This window comes from Myxocyprinus asiaticus, chromosome 5, assembly GCF_019703515.2.
Source record: "Myxocyprinus asiaticus isolate MX2 ecotype Aquarium Trade chromosome 5, UBuf_Myxa_2, whole genome shotgun sequence".
NCBI classification, from domain to species: domain Eukaryota; kingdom Metazoa; phylum Chordata; class Actinopteri; order Cypriniformes; family Catostomidae; genus Myxocyprinus; species Myxocyprinus asiaticus.
In genome coordinates, this window is record NC_059348.1 from 53,538,010 (window position 1) to 53,554,484 (window position 16,475).

The 16,475-nt window shown below is 35.4% G+C and overlaps 1 protein-coding gene across 2 annotated transcripts in view; it reads left to right on the top strand.

Annotated features, from left to right (window-relative positions):
* Nucleotides 1–950: 950 nt before the first annotated feature.
* Nucleotides 951–16,475, top strand: part of LOC127440428 (ceramide synthase 2-like) — a 29,441-nt gene continuing 13,916 nt past the window's right edge. Inside the window, exons 1-5 of one of the 2 annotated variants that reach the window (XM_051696989.1) lie at nt 951–989; nt 6,732–6,908; nt 14,604–14,721; nt 15,698–15,816; nt 16,030–16,087. In XM_051696989.1, coding sequence (XP_051552949.1) covers nt 6,736–6,908; nt 14,604–14,721; nt 15,698–15,816; nt 16,030–16,087 — 468 coding nt within the window. In that variant the 5' untranslated portion in view covers nt 951–989; nt 6,732–6,735. Of the gene's footprint in view, nt 1,374–6,731; nt 6,909–14,603; nt 14,722–15,697; nt 15,817–16,029; nt 16,088–16,475 lie in introns of both variants that reach the window. The other variant, XM_051696987.1, reaches the window with a different exon arrangement.

Below are 16,475 nucleotides of genomic sequence, written 5' to 3' on the forward strand. Positions count from 1 at the left end.
AATCAAATGTAGTCGGAAAAAAACAATTCCATGTTGAAATATTACAGAATCCCAGGAATGACCTGACAGGCAGTGTTGGCTTACTCTAAAAAAGTAATTAATTACTAACTACTAGTTACATCTTCTACAGTGTAATAAGATTACAGTACTAATTACTCTGTCTGAAAAGTAATTGCATTACTTATTACTAATTACTTTCTAAAATCCTTATCAACCTCGACCAGATGAAATATACAAGGATGGACATGAAACTGTTCTTTCATTTCTTTCAAATAAATCATATAAAATAAAATAAATTATTCATGAACTGGCCAAAGAATTTAAAGGGGCAGCGTTAAATTAGAAAACATACATTTTAACATTAGACGTTAAATTTTGATTTAATTGTTTTATATAGAATTGTTCTATAGTCTACAGTATTCAACACATTTTTCATCAGAAGTAACTGTAATTAAATTACTGAAAAATTAAGAGTAATCCCTTACTTTACTCTTTTTTTCAATGAAAAAGTAATTTAATTACAGTAATTAATTACTTAGTAATGCATTACACCCAACATTGCTCACAAGTTACTAAAGACACAAAGATCATATTTGGTTGTCGTGGTAGTAAGTATTTCCTCGTTAGGAAAACGGTGTGAGTAACATAGGAACCCCAAACAAAGCGTAATATTGTTGTTTGTTAAATCTGGTTCGACAAATCGACTATGAACTTAAAACATTTTATTTCGTGAAACAGCAAGTGTGACACATAGACTCAATCAGGCACTAAAAAACGACATTTATATTATTTTAACTCTTCCACACCCCAATAGCCCTTTTGAGCGATAAGTCAAATGAACTGCTGAATCGGTTGTTAAAATGATTCACTAAAACGAGTCAAAGGAACCGATTCCCCAAAAGTGTCTCTCGACACGCCCACGGACATAAGTGTCTCTCGTGAACCGTAGACGGTCATCTGCAGAGAGAGAGACATCAGGAACATCAGAGGTTTGTTCTGCACATTTATCTGAAGATACATACAGGATTATTTATTTATTTATTTATTTATTATGTTTGTTACAGCAGCGCTATCAAGGAGGGAGGATAATGTCGTTTAAATATTATTTTAAGAATTCTTTATGCACTGCGATTGTATTGTGAGTCCGGATGCAAATGCACGTGGACAATAATTTGCGCAAACTCCGCTAATCAGAGCTGCACAAATCATACACCATCATCATACGGACTAATACACCAGCAGTCACCTTCGTACATCCTAATTCACTATTATACACACTATTACACCATCATTCCGTCTAATTCACTATTACACTCATCATACACCGTAATACATCCAATTGGACCTGTGAACTGTTGTGGACATAGTTAAAGGTAATGAACATTTTGAATTTTTCCTTATAATGCCTGTAATGCAATTAATATGTGTTATGCCACTAACCATGTATATCTTTTAAAACAAGAATATATTTCATTGTTAAAGCAAAGGTATCAGCTGTCATCTGGCAGGTGATTTTTCAGGCAGGTGTGTCATGAGAAATATTTACTACAGACAAGAGAGATAACTGAAACAACAACAAAGTTTTATCTTGATGTACATGACGACTTCTTTTATGGCTCAATAAGTGTTTTTGACCATATCTAACTGTCATAGCTATTTACCATACGCAAATCTGTTTAAAATCTTACAGGTATGCACTAACAAAAAGTACCATGGAAGTACCACGTTTTGTGGTCATGTACAATTATAGTAGCATGTTTATTTTGTATTGTTTTGTTTTTTACATTTACCATGCTAGTACCAAAATTTTTGTTCATGTACCATGATAGTACCAAGTTTTTTGGTCATTTGCCATGGTAGTACCACGTTCTTTGGTCATTTGCCATGGTAGTACCACGTTTTGTGGTCATAGATTGTGATAGTACCATGTTTTTTGGTCATGTACCATGGAAATACCATGTTTTTGGGACATTTACCATGGTTATTTCATTTTGGTCATGTACCATGGAAGTACCATGTTTTTCGGTCATGTACCATGATAGTACCATGTTTTTTTGGTCATTTACCATGGTAGTACTACGTTTTTTGGTCATAGATCGTGATAGTACCATGTTTTTTGGTAATGTACCATGGAAATACCATGTTTTTGGGACATTTACCATGGTTATACCATTTTGGTCATGTACCATGGAAGTACCATGTTTTTCGGTCATGTACCATGATAGTACCATGTTTTTGGTCATTTACCATGGTAGTACTAAGTTTTTTGGTCATAGATCATGATAGTACCATGTTTTTTGGTCATGTACCATGGAAATACCATGTTTTTGGGACATTTACCATGGTAGTACCACTTTTTTTGTTCATGATAATGATAGTACCATGTTTTTGGGGCATTTACCATGGTTATACCATTTTGGTGATGTACCATGGAAGTACCATGTTTTTTGGTCATGTACCATGATAGTACCATGTTTTTTGGTCATGTACCATGGTAGTACTAAGTTTTTTGGTCATAGATCATGATAGTACCATGTTTTTTGGTCATGTACCATGGAAATACCATGTTTTTTGGTCATGTACCATGGAAATACTATGTCTTTGGGACATTTACCATGGTAGTACCACGTTTTGGGGACATTTACCATGGTAGTATCATGTTTTTTGGTCATGTACCATGATAGTACCATGTTTTTTGGTCATTTACCATGGTAGTACTAAGTTTTTTGGTCATAGATCATGATAGTACCATGTTTTTTGGTCATGTACCATGGAAATACTATGTTTTTGGGACATTTACCATGGTAGTACCACTTTGTTTGGTCATGATCATGATAGTACCATGTTTTTGGGGCATTTACCATGGTTATACCATTTTGGTCGTACCATGGAAGTACCAGGTTTTTTGGTCATGTACCATGATAGTACCATGTTCTTTGGTAATTTACCATGGTAGTACTACGTTTTTTGGTCATAGATCATGATAGTACCATGTTTTGGGGGCATTTACCATGGTTAAACCATGTTTTTTGGTCATGTACCATTGAAATACTATGTTTTTGGGACATATACCATGGTAGTACCACGTTTTGGGGACATTTACCATGGTAGTACCATGTTTTTTGGTCAAGTACCATGCTTGTACCATGTTGTTTGGTCATGGATCATGATAGTACTGTAACAGGAGCCAGCTGGTACGTGATAGCTGTGTGGTGTGTGTAAACCTCACTCCCCTGGCCTCAAGAGGCGCACTAGCGACTGAAGCTAGAGGCGGTAGCCTTTAGCCTCCTCATTAGCGTGCCCGTCTCCCATGCCGGTTCGAATCCCGCTTGGAGCGTGTCGAGCAGGACCAGTTACAGTGCCATGTTTTTTGGTCATGTACCATGGTAGAGCCATGTTTTTTTGGTGAAGTACCATGTTCCTGGGACATTTACCATGGTAGTATCATGTTTTTTAGTCATGTACCATGGAAGTACCATGTGTTTGGGACATTTACTATGGTAGTACCAGGGTTTGAAATTAACACCCGCCAACCAGCCAAATGCGGGTAAAAATCGGCCGTGGCAGGTAACTCTGTCACTCGTAATAGCCACTTTGGCGGGTGATGTTTTTTCAGTGTTTTTCCTGCATTGGAAATCAAAAACCAAGCCATGAGGTCAAAGAAACTGCCTGCAGAGCTCAGAGACAGGATTGTGTCCAGGCACAGATCTAGGAAAAAAGATCGAAAAAATTCGGCTGCATTGAAGGTTCACAAGAGCACAGTGGCCTCCATAATTCTTAAATGCAAGAAGTCTGGACCAACCAGGACTCTTCCGAGAGCTGGCTGCCCGGCCAAACTGAGCAATCGGGGAAGAAGGGCCTTGGTAAGAGAGGTGACCAAGAACCCGATGGTCACTCTGGTTGAGCTCCAGAGATCATGTGTGGAGGTGGGAGATACTTGCAGAAGGACAACCATCACTGCAACACTCCACCGATCTGGGCTTTATGGCAGAGTGGACAGACGGAAGCCTCTCCTCAGTGCAAGACGCATAAAAGCCAGCTCGGAATTTGCAAAAAAACACCTAAAGGACTCTCAGACTGTGAGAAACAAGATTCTCTGGTCTGACGAAATGAATATTGAACTGTTTGGCCTCAATTCCAAGCGTCATGTCTGGAGGAAACCAGGCACCGCTCATCACCTGCGTAATACCATCCCAACGGTGAAGCACGGCGGTGGTAGCATCATGCTGTTTGGTGTTTTTCAGTGGCAGGGACTGGGGGACTGGTCAAGGTTGAAGGAAAGCTGAAAGCAGCAAAAAACAGAGATATCCTTAATGAAAACCTGGTCCAGAGCGCTCAGGACCTCAGAATGGGCCAGAGGTTCACCTTCCAACAGGACAATGACCCTAAACACACAATGCAAGAGTGGCTTAGGAACAACTCTGTGAATGTCCTTGAGTGGCCCAGCCAGAGTCCAGACTTGAACCTAATCGAACATTTCTGGAGAGACCTGAAAATGGCTGTCTACCGACGGTCCCCATCCAACCTGACAGAGCTAGACAGGATGTGCAGGGAAGAATGGCAGAAAATCCCCAAATCCAGGTGTGCAAAACTTGTCGCATCATACCCAAAAAGACTTGAGGCTGGAATCGCTGCCAAAGGTGCTTCCACTAAATACTGAGTTAAGGGTCTGAATACTTATGTCAATTTGATATTTCAGTTTTTTTTCTTTTTAATAAATCTGCAAAGTTATCAAAAATCTGGTTTTTACTTTGTCATTATGGGGTATGGGTTGTAGATTGATGTGATTTTTTTATATATTTTTTAAAAAAGGATGTAACATAACAAAATGTGAAAAAAATGAAGGGGTCTGAATACTTTCTGAATGCATTGTAAATTGTTTAATGCAGTAACACTAACTAGTAACTTGTATAGATTAATTTGAAATCTATTAGGGCAAATCTGTTTGACTTTATTTTTATTAGGCTATAACTGTGAAAGTATAGTTAAAGGTTTCTAAACGTTTTTAGGCTATTAGCATTTTCATAACAAATACTACAGTTTAGAAAAGACTATCAACATGAACCTAACCACAGTAATGTGAAGCCAACCTTTGTCTTACCTAACAGCCTTGTCATTACAAATGTGTTAAACAATGTAAGAATAATGGTAAACTTTCAGAGGCAAGTACAATTTGGAGGAGTTGAAACTTCCATGAATTATGGAAAAATAATTGACAAATTTTCATCCTGTTCTATACTACTCCTGTACTAAGTGGCGTTTGCCTTTGGATATTTTATAGGTTACTTAAACCATTAGGCTGTGTCCTGCTGAACTCGTAATTTTGTTTAAATGAAATGTGCAAACAAACGCATGCAGTCAGTTACAGTCTCCAGTCTCCTTTATAATTTTTTTTGCAAGTTAGGGGATTTTGGCTAGTGAAAATGCTGAGTGGCTAGTGACCTTGGAAAACTACTAGCCACAGTGGCCGGTGAGCCAAAAAGTTCATTTCAAACACTGGGTAGTACTATGTTATTATGGCATGTACCATGGCAGTACTATGTTTTTGGGAGATTACCAATTTTTTGGTCATGTACCATGATGGTACCATGTTTTGTTGGTCATGTACCATGGTACTACAGTGTTTTTTCAGCATGTACCATGATTGTACAATGTTTTTTGGTAATGTACTGTGGTATTACCATGTTTTTGGGACATTTACCATGGTAGTACTATGTTTTTGGACATGTACCATAATAGTACCATGTTTTTTTGGCCATGAACCATGATAGTACCATGTATTTTTGGTAGTGTACCATAGTACTACAGTGTTATTTGATTTTTTTTTCATTTACCATGATAGTGTAATGTACTGTGGTAATACCATGTTTTTTGGCCACGTATCATAGTAATACCATGTTTTTTGGTCGTGTACCATGATAGTACCATGTTTGTTTTACATTTACCATGGTAGTACCATGTTTTTGTGACTTTTACCATGGTAGTACCATGTTTTTGTGACTTTTACCATGGTAGAACTATGTTTTTTTTCAAGTATCATGGTAATACCATTTTTGTTTTCTAGTTGTGCTCAGTTCTAAAATATTTCACTGGCTAGAAATTACTCTTTGTTAAAATGCTTGCAAAAGACCATTGAGGGTCTTAATGGCGACATTAAAACACTTATAATATAATTGTTATAATTGTTTAAATTGAGTAGTTCCAAAGATTAGAACCTGATATACAAACTGAAAACCACTCCGATATCTATAAATACTTTATCTATAACTATAATCTATCATGAATATGTACTGTATATGGTAATTGTCAAAATCAAATCACCCTTTATTGTCACAACATCATAACCATGAGTGTACAGATGGTGAAAATCTTAATTGTTCAGTAAAGGGGTAGTTCACCCTAAAATAAATGTCTTTCTTTCTTCCGTGGGACACAAAAGTAGATGTAGAATGACAACCTCAGTCACCATTCACTTTCATTGTGTGGAAAAAAAAACATCAATAAAAATGAACACTGACTGACACTGACATACTGCACAACATCTTCATTTTGTTTTCCACAGAAGAAAGTAAGTCACACAAGCTAGGAACAACATGATGAATTTTTGGGTGAATTGTCACATTAATTAAATATCCATTGAACATTACCCCCCCCCCACCCCCCATTTGTTTAAGCTGTTGTTTTGTTTATATTCTTTTTTTGTTTATTGTTTATATTTTGTTTTTGCACAGCTTAATGATGGAGTGGATCAACGATTGGCTCTGGAAGCAAGAATACTGGCTTCCTCCTGGGATCAGCTGGGAGGATATGGAAAAGATGGAGGGATTTCACCAGCCTCTCCCGCGGGATCTGCTCATCTCTCTGCCGTTAGCTCTGGGATTCATCATGCTTCGTTATGCATTTGAGAGGTGACTGATGATTTTATCATGTTCTGAAGGATTTTAAAGGGGTAGTTCACCCAAAAATGAAAATTATCTCATCATTTACTTTCTTTCTCCTGCAGAAAACAAATTTAGATTTTTAAAAGAATATTTCAGCTCTGTATGTCCATATAATGCAAGTGAATGGGTACCAACATTTTGATGATCTAAAAAGCACATAAAGGCAGCATAAAAGCAATCCATATGACTCCAGTGGTTTAATCCATATCTTCAGAAGAGATATGATAAATGTGGGTGAGAAACAGCTCAATATTTAAAGGGATAGTTCACCCAGATATGAACATTCACTCATTATTTAATCACCCTCATGTCAAGTCAAGTCAAATTTATTTGTATAGAGCTTTTCAAAACAGGCATTGTTTTAAAGCAGCTGTACATGAAATTATGCTATAACAGAAAATGAATGGATATAATGCCAATATTTGTTATTTATGTTTAGAACTATTAGTGGTTAAAATTAGTAAACTAATTAAGTGTTGCGGGTCAATGGTTAAACAAAATGATTTTGTATGAACTATAAGTTTTAGTGTTAAAATCCTTGAAGTCATCCCGAATTAACTGAGGAAATACACGTAGATGATTTTGGCCGATAAAGGCTTTTGTTATTGGTTAATTAATTTTCTATTTTATTTTTTTGTATTCTTTGAGAGAGTGTTGGATATGATCCCTGAGGTTTAGACAGGGAAAGAAATAGAATAAAATGTACGTAGATGCCATTCACTTTAAAGCAGAGTTAAAGAATTAGAGGAGTGTTTCCAGTTCTGGCAGACCTAACTAAAGCAGCATAACTATGAATTGAAGGTAAAATAGGTGTATGCCTGGCTGAATAGATAAATCTTTAGTCTAGACTTAAACTGAGAGAGTGTGTCTGAGTTCCGAACACTGCTATGTAGGTATCAGAAACAGATAGCATGTGTCGTAACTTAGCAATATTTATGAGGTGGAAGAAAGCTGTTCTACAAATATTGGAAATGTGTTTTTCAAACGTTAGATTGCTGTCAAATATAACACCTACATTTTTTGCTGTAGAAGTTGATGTTACAGTACATCCATCAAGAGTCAGATTATATTTTAGCGTCTTAATTTTTGAGGTTTTTGTTACAATACTTAGTACCCCTGTTTTACTGCAATTGAGTAGAAGGAAATTTCTAGGCACCCACTCTTTGATATCATTTATATACTCTTTTAATTTGGAAAATTGTGAATTTTCGTCGGGTTTCAAAGATATATGAAGTTGGGTATCGTCGGCATAACAGTTAAAACTAATTCCATGGTTCCTGATAATGTCTCCCAGGGGGAGCATATATAGGGGGAAAAGCAGAGGCCCTAAAACTGATCCCTGTGGCACTCCATAACTTTTATTTTGATCTGACAGTTCCTTGTTTACACATACAGAGCGGTAGCAGTCAGAGAGATATGACCTAAACCATGCTATTGCCTGTCCACAAATGCCAACATAATTCTCAGGCCTATCCAAGAGAATGTCATGATCTTCGGAGTCAAAGGCAGCACTAAGATCTAAAAGCACTAGAAGAGAAGTGCAGCCGCGATCAGATGATAAGAGCACGTCATTTGTAACTCTGATAAGTGCAGTCTCTGTACTATGATGGGGCCGAAAGTTTGACTGAAATTCTTCATATGTAAAATGGTTTCTCTGTAAAAATGAACATAGTTGGGAGGACTCTACCTTTTCTAGCATTTTTGACATAAATGGGAGATTTATACACAGGTGTGTATGACTTTCTTTCTTCACCAGAACATATTTGAAGAAAAATAGAAAAACATCTTAAAATGCAAGTGAATGGAGATTTCTCTTTTGAAGCTCCAAAAATCACAGACAGTCAGCATAAATGTCATCCATACAACTCCAGCTGTTAAATTAATGTCTTGGTGGCGATATATACACAAATAATGTGAATCGCTAAAAACAAAAGAAGAAGAATGTGAAAGTGAAATTGGAGATTTATAGTAAAAATGTGGCTATTCTTTTGAAACATTGAGTATTTTAATGTTAAAAAAAAGTTGGCCCCCATTCACTTCCATTGTAAGTGCCTCACTGTAACAAATGTTTGCTTTTTTTAAACAAATCGAGGGACTTACCGCAACTGTGGCCAAAAATCTACGTAATTTACAATTAACAATACAATTAAAATAGATTTGAACTTTACATACCAACCTTTATTAGATGCTTTAAACAAATAATCATTATTTACCAAATTTGATTAAAAAAATAAACAATTTATCTCATTACCGAAACACACCTACCAATGTCACACCTTTTTTTTGTGTGTGTGTGTTTTTCAGATGAACCCAAACAGTTTTAAAAAAAGGTTTATGTGTAATGATTGATATAAGGATAAATGATCATAATTGCCTTTTAATAATTGTTAAAGTTTCTTTGTTGTGTAAATATAAGGTAATGTCATGTGTTTCGGTAATGATAAAAAAGTTGCGGTAATGAGAATTCCATTCAAGATTTACTGTTAAATTTCATTAAAAAATTGATAAGATCGTTCCGTCCACTCTCAAGCACCTAAATCATTATTTATGAACATTATTGGCTGTTAATGTCTACCTGATTCCTGTTACACAACATGTTACAACCTAGATCGCTTGGATAGCCTTTAAAATTGTGATACACTCAAGTTAAGTGTATTAGCACACCAGCTTTAGCTGTATAATAATTTATTAAAGAACAGCTGATGGTACCAAAACACTTAAATACATTTTTAAGAACAATTTAAGAACATGTCATCATTATCTATTTTATTACAATAAAACTTGGCATGTTTTGCTAACAGTAGAGAAGGTAATGACTTAGCAAAACTTTAATAAAAAGGTTCAATTATAGCAATATCTGAACTTTTTTCCATATAAATATAGGTCACATTTTCACAGAAACAGGTCTATTCCACAGGGCCAAGTAGAGACCTCAAAATGTTTTGCTAAAAGTAGAGAAGCTAATGACTCTGTTGAAATTATATTCTTGCATAAGTTTCATATTTGGACACTAATTAATTATATAATGGTTTAAAAACATACTTTTCAACTTTTCTCTAAATATGGAAAAGAATATGTTTTAGTAAAAATGTAACATATGTTGTAGCCATTTTGAAGGTCAAAGCTAAAGGTGTTCTGCTTCATAAAAAAAAAAAAACATCAATCTTTATGAAACAATCTTGGTGGACAGAGAATAAGAACTGATGGACATTTAATTTTCAGGCAATTTTTAAAAATGTTTTAATACATGAATATTCAATCTATGATTTTTCTTAATTTTGAAAACATTTAGTATGACATGCATATGTTTTATTTATTTATTTGGTGACACAAATGGAGACATTGTGTAAATGAGAATTTTAAGTACATTTATTGAAATGGTATGTAAAATATTAACTTTTAGGTCTGACAAAAAATGGGCAAGACAGACAACATGACTACAAATTTTATTTCAATGTAATTATTATTTTTGTTTTATTTAATTATATTATTTTGTTACAGGGGAGACTGGGGCTAGTTGTCACACTTTTTACTGCAGTGAATATTTATCAGGGTTGGGGGGTATTTTTGAGTCAACTTCTCATCTTCTGCATTGCCACATACCTAAAAGATTTGGCTACAAAAAAGTTATTGAACATTTTCAGTTTTATTGCCCAGGAAAAAAGCTAAAGCTTTTGTGACAACTTTCTCCAATAGCAGCGCATGTTTACACACTATATGGGGTAAAATGTCACATAAACAGCCTATCATAGGCTAAATATATAAAGTAAAACAAGTATGAGCACAAACGATTCATGGAATAACAATGGAAAAGGTAGCATACAAAAATATCAAAACATTGTTTTGGCCAATATGCTTATACCTCTCAATATTGTGAATCTTACTTCAGCAGCAGCTCTCTCTCTTTCAACCTGCATAACAATATAATGCATTTATAGTATTAAAATGCATTCATATTGGAACTAAAAAGACAATTTTAAGTTAAAATACTGAACAACAGAATAGTTTCTCATTACCGAAACTATTATACAAATGTTGCGGTAATGATTAAGTGTGTTGCGGTAATGAGGTGACCCGACACAATAACCCTGATAATAGGGGCAACCATTACAAGTGAGCAAAAATTATTGCTTCATCTTACTGAGGTATGTAAAAACTAAATATTTGGCAATTAAAGCCATTGTCTATTAAATGTAGCATCTGTTGCGGTAATGAGAATGCAAAGTGTCTGAAACAGGTTATATAGACACAACTACAACATTTTTAGTAAAACAAAGTGAGGTGACAAGTATCTGAGTATCCATGTTTGAGCTTCTTCTCTTGCTGATTTATCTGATTTATCATAGCGGAATAAGTCTTCACAAACATTTTGTGATTCAAAAAGGCAGCCAAAAGCGTTGCAATACAGAGAAATGGTTTGATGGACACCAGTTTTTCTCATTCTGTTATCCAGATAATGATGTTTGGAATGTCAAATAAATTATTTTCATTTACAATTGGGTATTGGGTACAAAATGCATTATTGAAATTTCTTTTTATATTTTGTTTTTACTACATTTAATAGTCTTAATTTTGAAGCTGGACACCTTGCGGTAATGAGAATTTAACCAGAAAATTCATTAAAAATTTTAAATAAAACGACATCCTTTGTAATCTTTATGTCCAAGATGGAGCACATGTACAGTATATCTATTGTGTTCAATTAGCAGAATAGAATTTGATATAGATTTTTATATAGAAATCCTCAATGCCGTGGTTCAAGCTCAGTTTCGTGAGAATTACCCATTTATCTGTTTCTTTACTCACATTGGGGTGTTTATCTGCTTATCCTGGATGTCCTAACCGAGTGGAGAAAGTGAGATTACGTCAGTATCTTGGCAACGCGAATACGACACACGAGAGACCTCTTGGACTCCACCCTCTCGTGAAGCTTACCCTCACGTTGGATTATAGTTAAAAAGTACTTAAATATTGATCTTTTTCACACCAAAAGCGATCGTATTGCTTTAAAAGACATTAATTTAACCGCTGGAGTTATATGGATGACGCTTATGCTGACTCTCTGTGATTTTTGGAGCTTCAAAAGAGAAATCTCCATCCACTTGCATTTTAAGGACCTACTGTGCTAAGATATTTTTCTATTTTTCTTCAAAGAGGGTGAGTAGATAATGAGATAATTTTCATTTTTGGGTGAACTGTCCTTTTGAGTCCTTTTTTACTATAAATTCTTCTCCCTGCCCAGTAGGTGGCAATATGCACAAATAATGTGAATCGCTAAAAACAAAAGAAGAAGAATGTGAAAGTGAAATTGGAGATTTATAGTAAAAATGTGGCTGTTCTTTTGAAACATTGAGTATTTTAATGTTAAAAAAAAGTTGGCCCCCATTCACTTCCATTGTAAGTGCCTCACTGTAACAAATGTTTGCTTTTTTTAAAGAAATCGAGGGATGAGTCAAAATTTATTTTTGTAGTAATCAATATTATGCCACAAATGCTGTTGATTGAGCTTAACTTTTATTGAACATGGAATATCCCTTTAATTTGACTTTAGTAGTGTTTGCTTAGGCCAGCTTGAAGCATCACTTTATTATTGCTCATACTGCTTATTATTATATTTTTCCCCAACACATTGCTGTGGAACACGCCCTGCACCATTTTTACTACAGTCATGAAATATACCTCAAATTGTGCTCGTATTTTCTTCAGAAAATGTGAAAATCTTCTTCTACTTTAATATGTATGCATAAATCTGCTGTACTGAGCTGTTTCGCCTCCATATGAAATCTCTTTGTTTAGTTTTGTGCGTTTGGCGTCTGCTGTCGTGTAAGTTTACTCGCTGTCTTTGTGAATGATGACCTGGCTGTCAGAGAGTCATGCGTGAAGCAGGTGTGTTTTTGTGTATTGTGTTAGCGCACCCAAGGGAACACACGAGAGGTAGTATGATATAGGATGGGAGGGGTACACTAAAGCAACAAACTGCAGCATGCAAACACAGCATGTGTGTGTGACATGGTTGCTGCGGCAGCTTATCGCTATAACAACAAAAAGATGTCAGATGATGCTGTGACCCCTCTCGCCTATGTTTGGTCCCGTATTATCTTTCAACAGTCTAATTAAAGTCAAACAATGCATATTCATATGCAAAGACAATGTTACACATAAAACAACATATCTTGCTCTGTAGGACCTCAATTTCATCTTCTGCAAGGCAGTAACATTAAATGAAAAGCGAATGAGACTTTAGCTTAAAATAAAAATTAACTTTATGGGCCTTAAGTGCAAGTGTTAAGCACAGCGCTATACCATAAATCATAAGTGCAAAGGCAATGGGCATGACCATTGCTTTTTTGTGCAAGCATGTGCTAAGTCTAGGCGCAAGTGGGCTGGCGAAATCGCACATGCTTAGCGCTAATGGGCTGGGTCATATGAGGTTTGTTTCTGGTTATTTCGGTGTCTGCGTCCTATTATATCCATTCCCTCCAGCGAAATAAACAAAGACAGCACATTCATTATAAGGATGGTAGTGTAAATTATCCGTATGCAATGAATTAGAAGAATAGAAATATAGACTTTACGTTCTTTTCTTCATTAACTGTGTCCTCGATGAATGTCAGGCATATTTCTATTACTGTGATACGCTCTTTTTATATGCTTAGAAAATGTTATTCTCATCAGGATTTGGATGTACGCTATGTTCAGTTATATCAAATGTAAGTATTATTAATTATTTTCATCTGCTGACACACAAATCATGGCCAGCATTAACAGTGATTGTATTGACACGCACTTCACTTCTACTGTCGATTTACTGGTTTTGAAAATGTAACCGAAAATATTTCTAAATTCAAATTAGATTTCAAACTAAACGAAAATATAATCATGCACTTATTGAGTCTAAATACAGGCACTACTTAAATAATTTCAGTAATACACCCTAATGACAATAGCCAAATCAAACTGTTCATGTGTTAAACTTGCTATAGTTTACTTCCACATTGCTTCTTCATCAAATTACAATGTCAAATATAAATCAAGTCAATCACTGAAACATCAGCACCACCTTGAGTAAGTGTAAACACGCATATGGGATACTTATAATTCACCATTGTCACACAGAAAATCAATGTAATATAGTAGTTATTTGTATGAATATAGAACTCATTTGTCTTACAATAAACAAAGAAATACATGAAATAATCATAAAAATATTATTTATGGAAGCGCAAAAATAAAAAGCGACACTATTACATATCTCGGGTCTTTAATGGTCCTTTACACTTTTGGTAATTAAGCAGTTGTTTTATTTTATTTTGTATTTTTTGTTGCAATTTTGCCTTTTTTTTCCTTTTTTTTTTTTTTCGCTATTCAGAAGACAAAGGTTGAGGAATGCTAAAGAGATGTGGGCATAACTCCAAAAAATGGATGAGGTTCAGGGGCTGGAATGAGGTCCCATGCACTAAAGACCTGAGGAATGCATTAAAATGAATAAAAATAAAAAGATATTGTATAACGTACAATTCACCAAGGGCCAAATTAATTGTTTTCAGTGTGTGAGGTTGTCTGCACAGTTCAAATAAGTAACAACCTGACAACAACAACAAAATAAGACAGTGACTATACACTTCCTGTCCTGAAACCTTTATTTCCTGTTTTTCCATGCAGAGGTGTAGCACGTCCTCTGAGCAGAGCTTTAGGAGTTAAAGATCGAGTTTGTTTGAAAGTCATTCCTGCCCCAAATCTGGAGGCCTTTTACTGTAAAAACAGCAGACAACCAACGCAGGTGAGTACACGCATGCACACACACATATACACACCCACACACATATACACACCCACACATTCCCTGTAACTTTATATCATTTTTGCTTTTGAGGGCATCACCAAAGGGAGATTTTGTCAGATTTATCTCACTTCAGGGGCCAAAACACATACATACACACCCGCAACTCACACAAACACACATGCATACAAAAACACAGGTATGTATCTGCATATACATATGCAAACATATGGATCTGAGAGATTATTTAACAACCCTTGTTTTTTTTGCATCTTACCTTCCTGGAAAATCTATAATCCCTTGCAAATGAGTGTGTAGACGTCAGACCACATAGAGGAAGAGGGTGAAGTTTTTTTAACTGACACTTGAAGGGTTAAAAGATAATCCAGAACAAGCCAACAGATAATCTAGATACAACTTTAGCCTGTTTATTATTCGCTGGTATAGATAAAACATGATTCGTCCCGCAGTTTGTGAAAACAAACAAAAATCATGTTTACAGTAATACACTTACAATGGAAGTCTATGGGGTTAGTGTACCGGAGGGTTTAAAAGCAAAAATGTGAAGCTTGTATTTTTGTTTAAGCACTTATATGAAATGTTTCATTTAAAAAGTTTGATATTTGAGCTGTAACGTTGTCTAAATTGTCCGTTTGAGGTGGGACTACTTTTCTAGGCAGATGAACTTCTGGTTAGGAATTACTGGTGTAATTCCTGAGGGTGGATCCATGTACAGTAAACAATGCTTTGTGGATTTTAACGTCCCTTTTGGCCTCATGCTAACATGTGTAATTTTTACATTGTGTATATACTTTTAAAATAGTGTGATAGAGCGTTTATTTGTGGCACTGTACGCTTGCCCCATAGACTTCCATTAAAGGTGTATTAACATACAGTGCATGTTTTTTAAAGGAATATACGTATGTTTAATGAACTTTGTTCATTGTCATTTAATGCATTTTTTTTTTCCATCTAGAATGAGATTGCCAGCCTCGTGAACCAGAGCAACTTGACTTATAGGCAGGTTGAGACCTGGTTCCGTAACCGTAGAAACCAGGATCGGCCGAGCAACATTAAGAAGTTCTGTGAGGCCAGGTAAGTTCTCTTCAAGCATTTAATTGTTGTCATTTTTGTTTTATTCTCTAGTTCTTTAGAAAACCATATCTGTACTGGTGCTTTAAAGAACCCAGAAACCTATACAGTCAAAAATGGCTATTGATCTGAACCTATTGTGCTGCAAAGAACCATTGAAAACCCTTTATTTTTAAGAGTGTACAGTGCATACTCCATATTTTTTGTTTTTCCCAGCTGGAGATTTGTGTTCTACCTAGTTGCTTTCACCGCGGGACTTGCGTCTTTAATTAACGTGAGTTGATATTTGAAGCTTTGTTCCCATATGACTTTAAGTGAGTCTCGGCCCTTTGGGGTTGGTGTCTTTTATGTAATGCCCTAATTAATGTCCCCTTGTTAGGGTCTTAACAAAGAGATGGTTTAGTAATAATGTTTTTTCAGGAGGCTTCTTCCAACCTACATGTGTTAAAGGAATAGTACACCAAAAAAAGACAAATCTGTCATCATTTACTCATTTACCCACATGTTGTTTCAAACCCATATGACTTTCTTTCTTCCGTCGAACACAAAAGGTGAATCTTTGAAAGTATTTTTTAAATTTTTTTGCATATAATGAAAGTTCAGCTCCAAAATGACAAAAAAGCACCATAGAAATATCATGAAAGGGTTTCATATGACGTTTG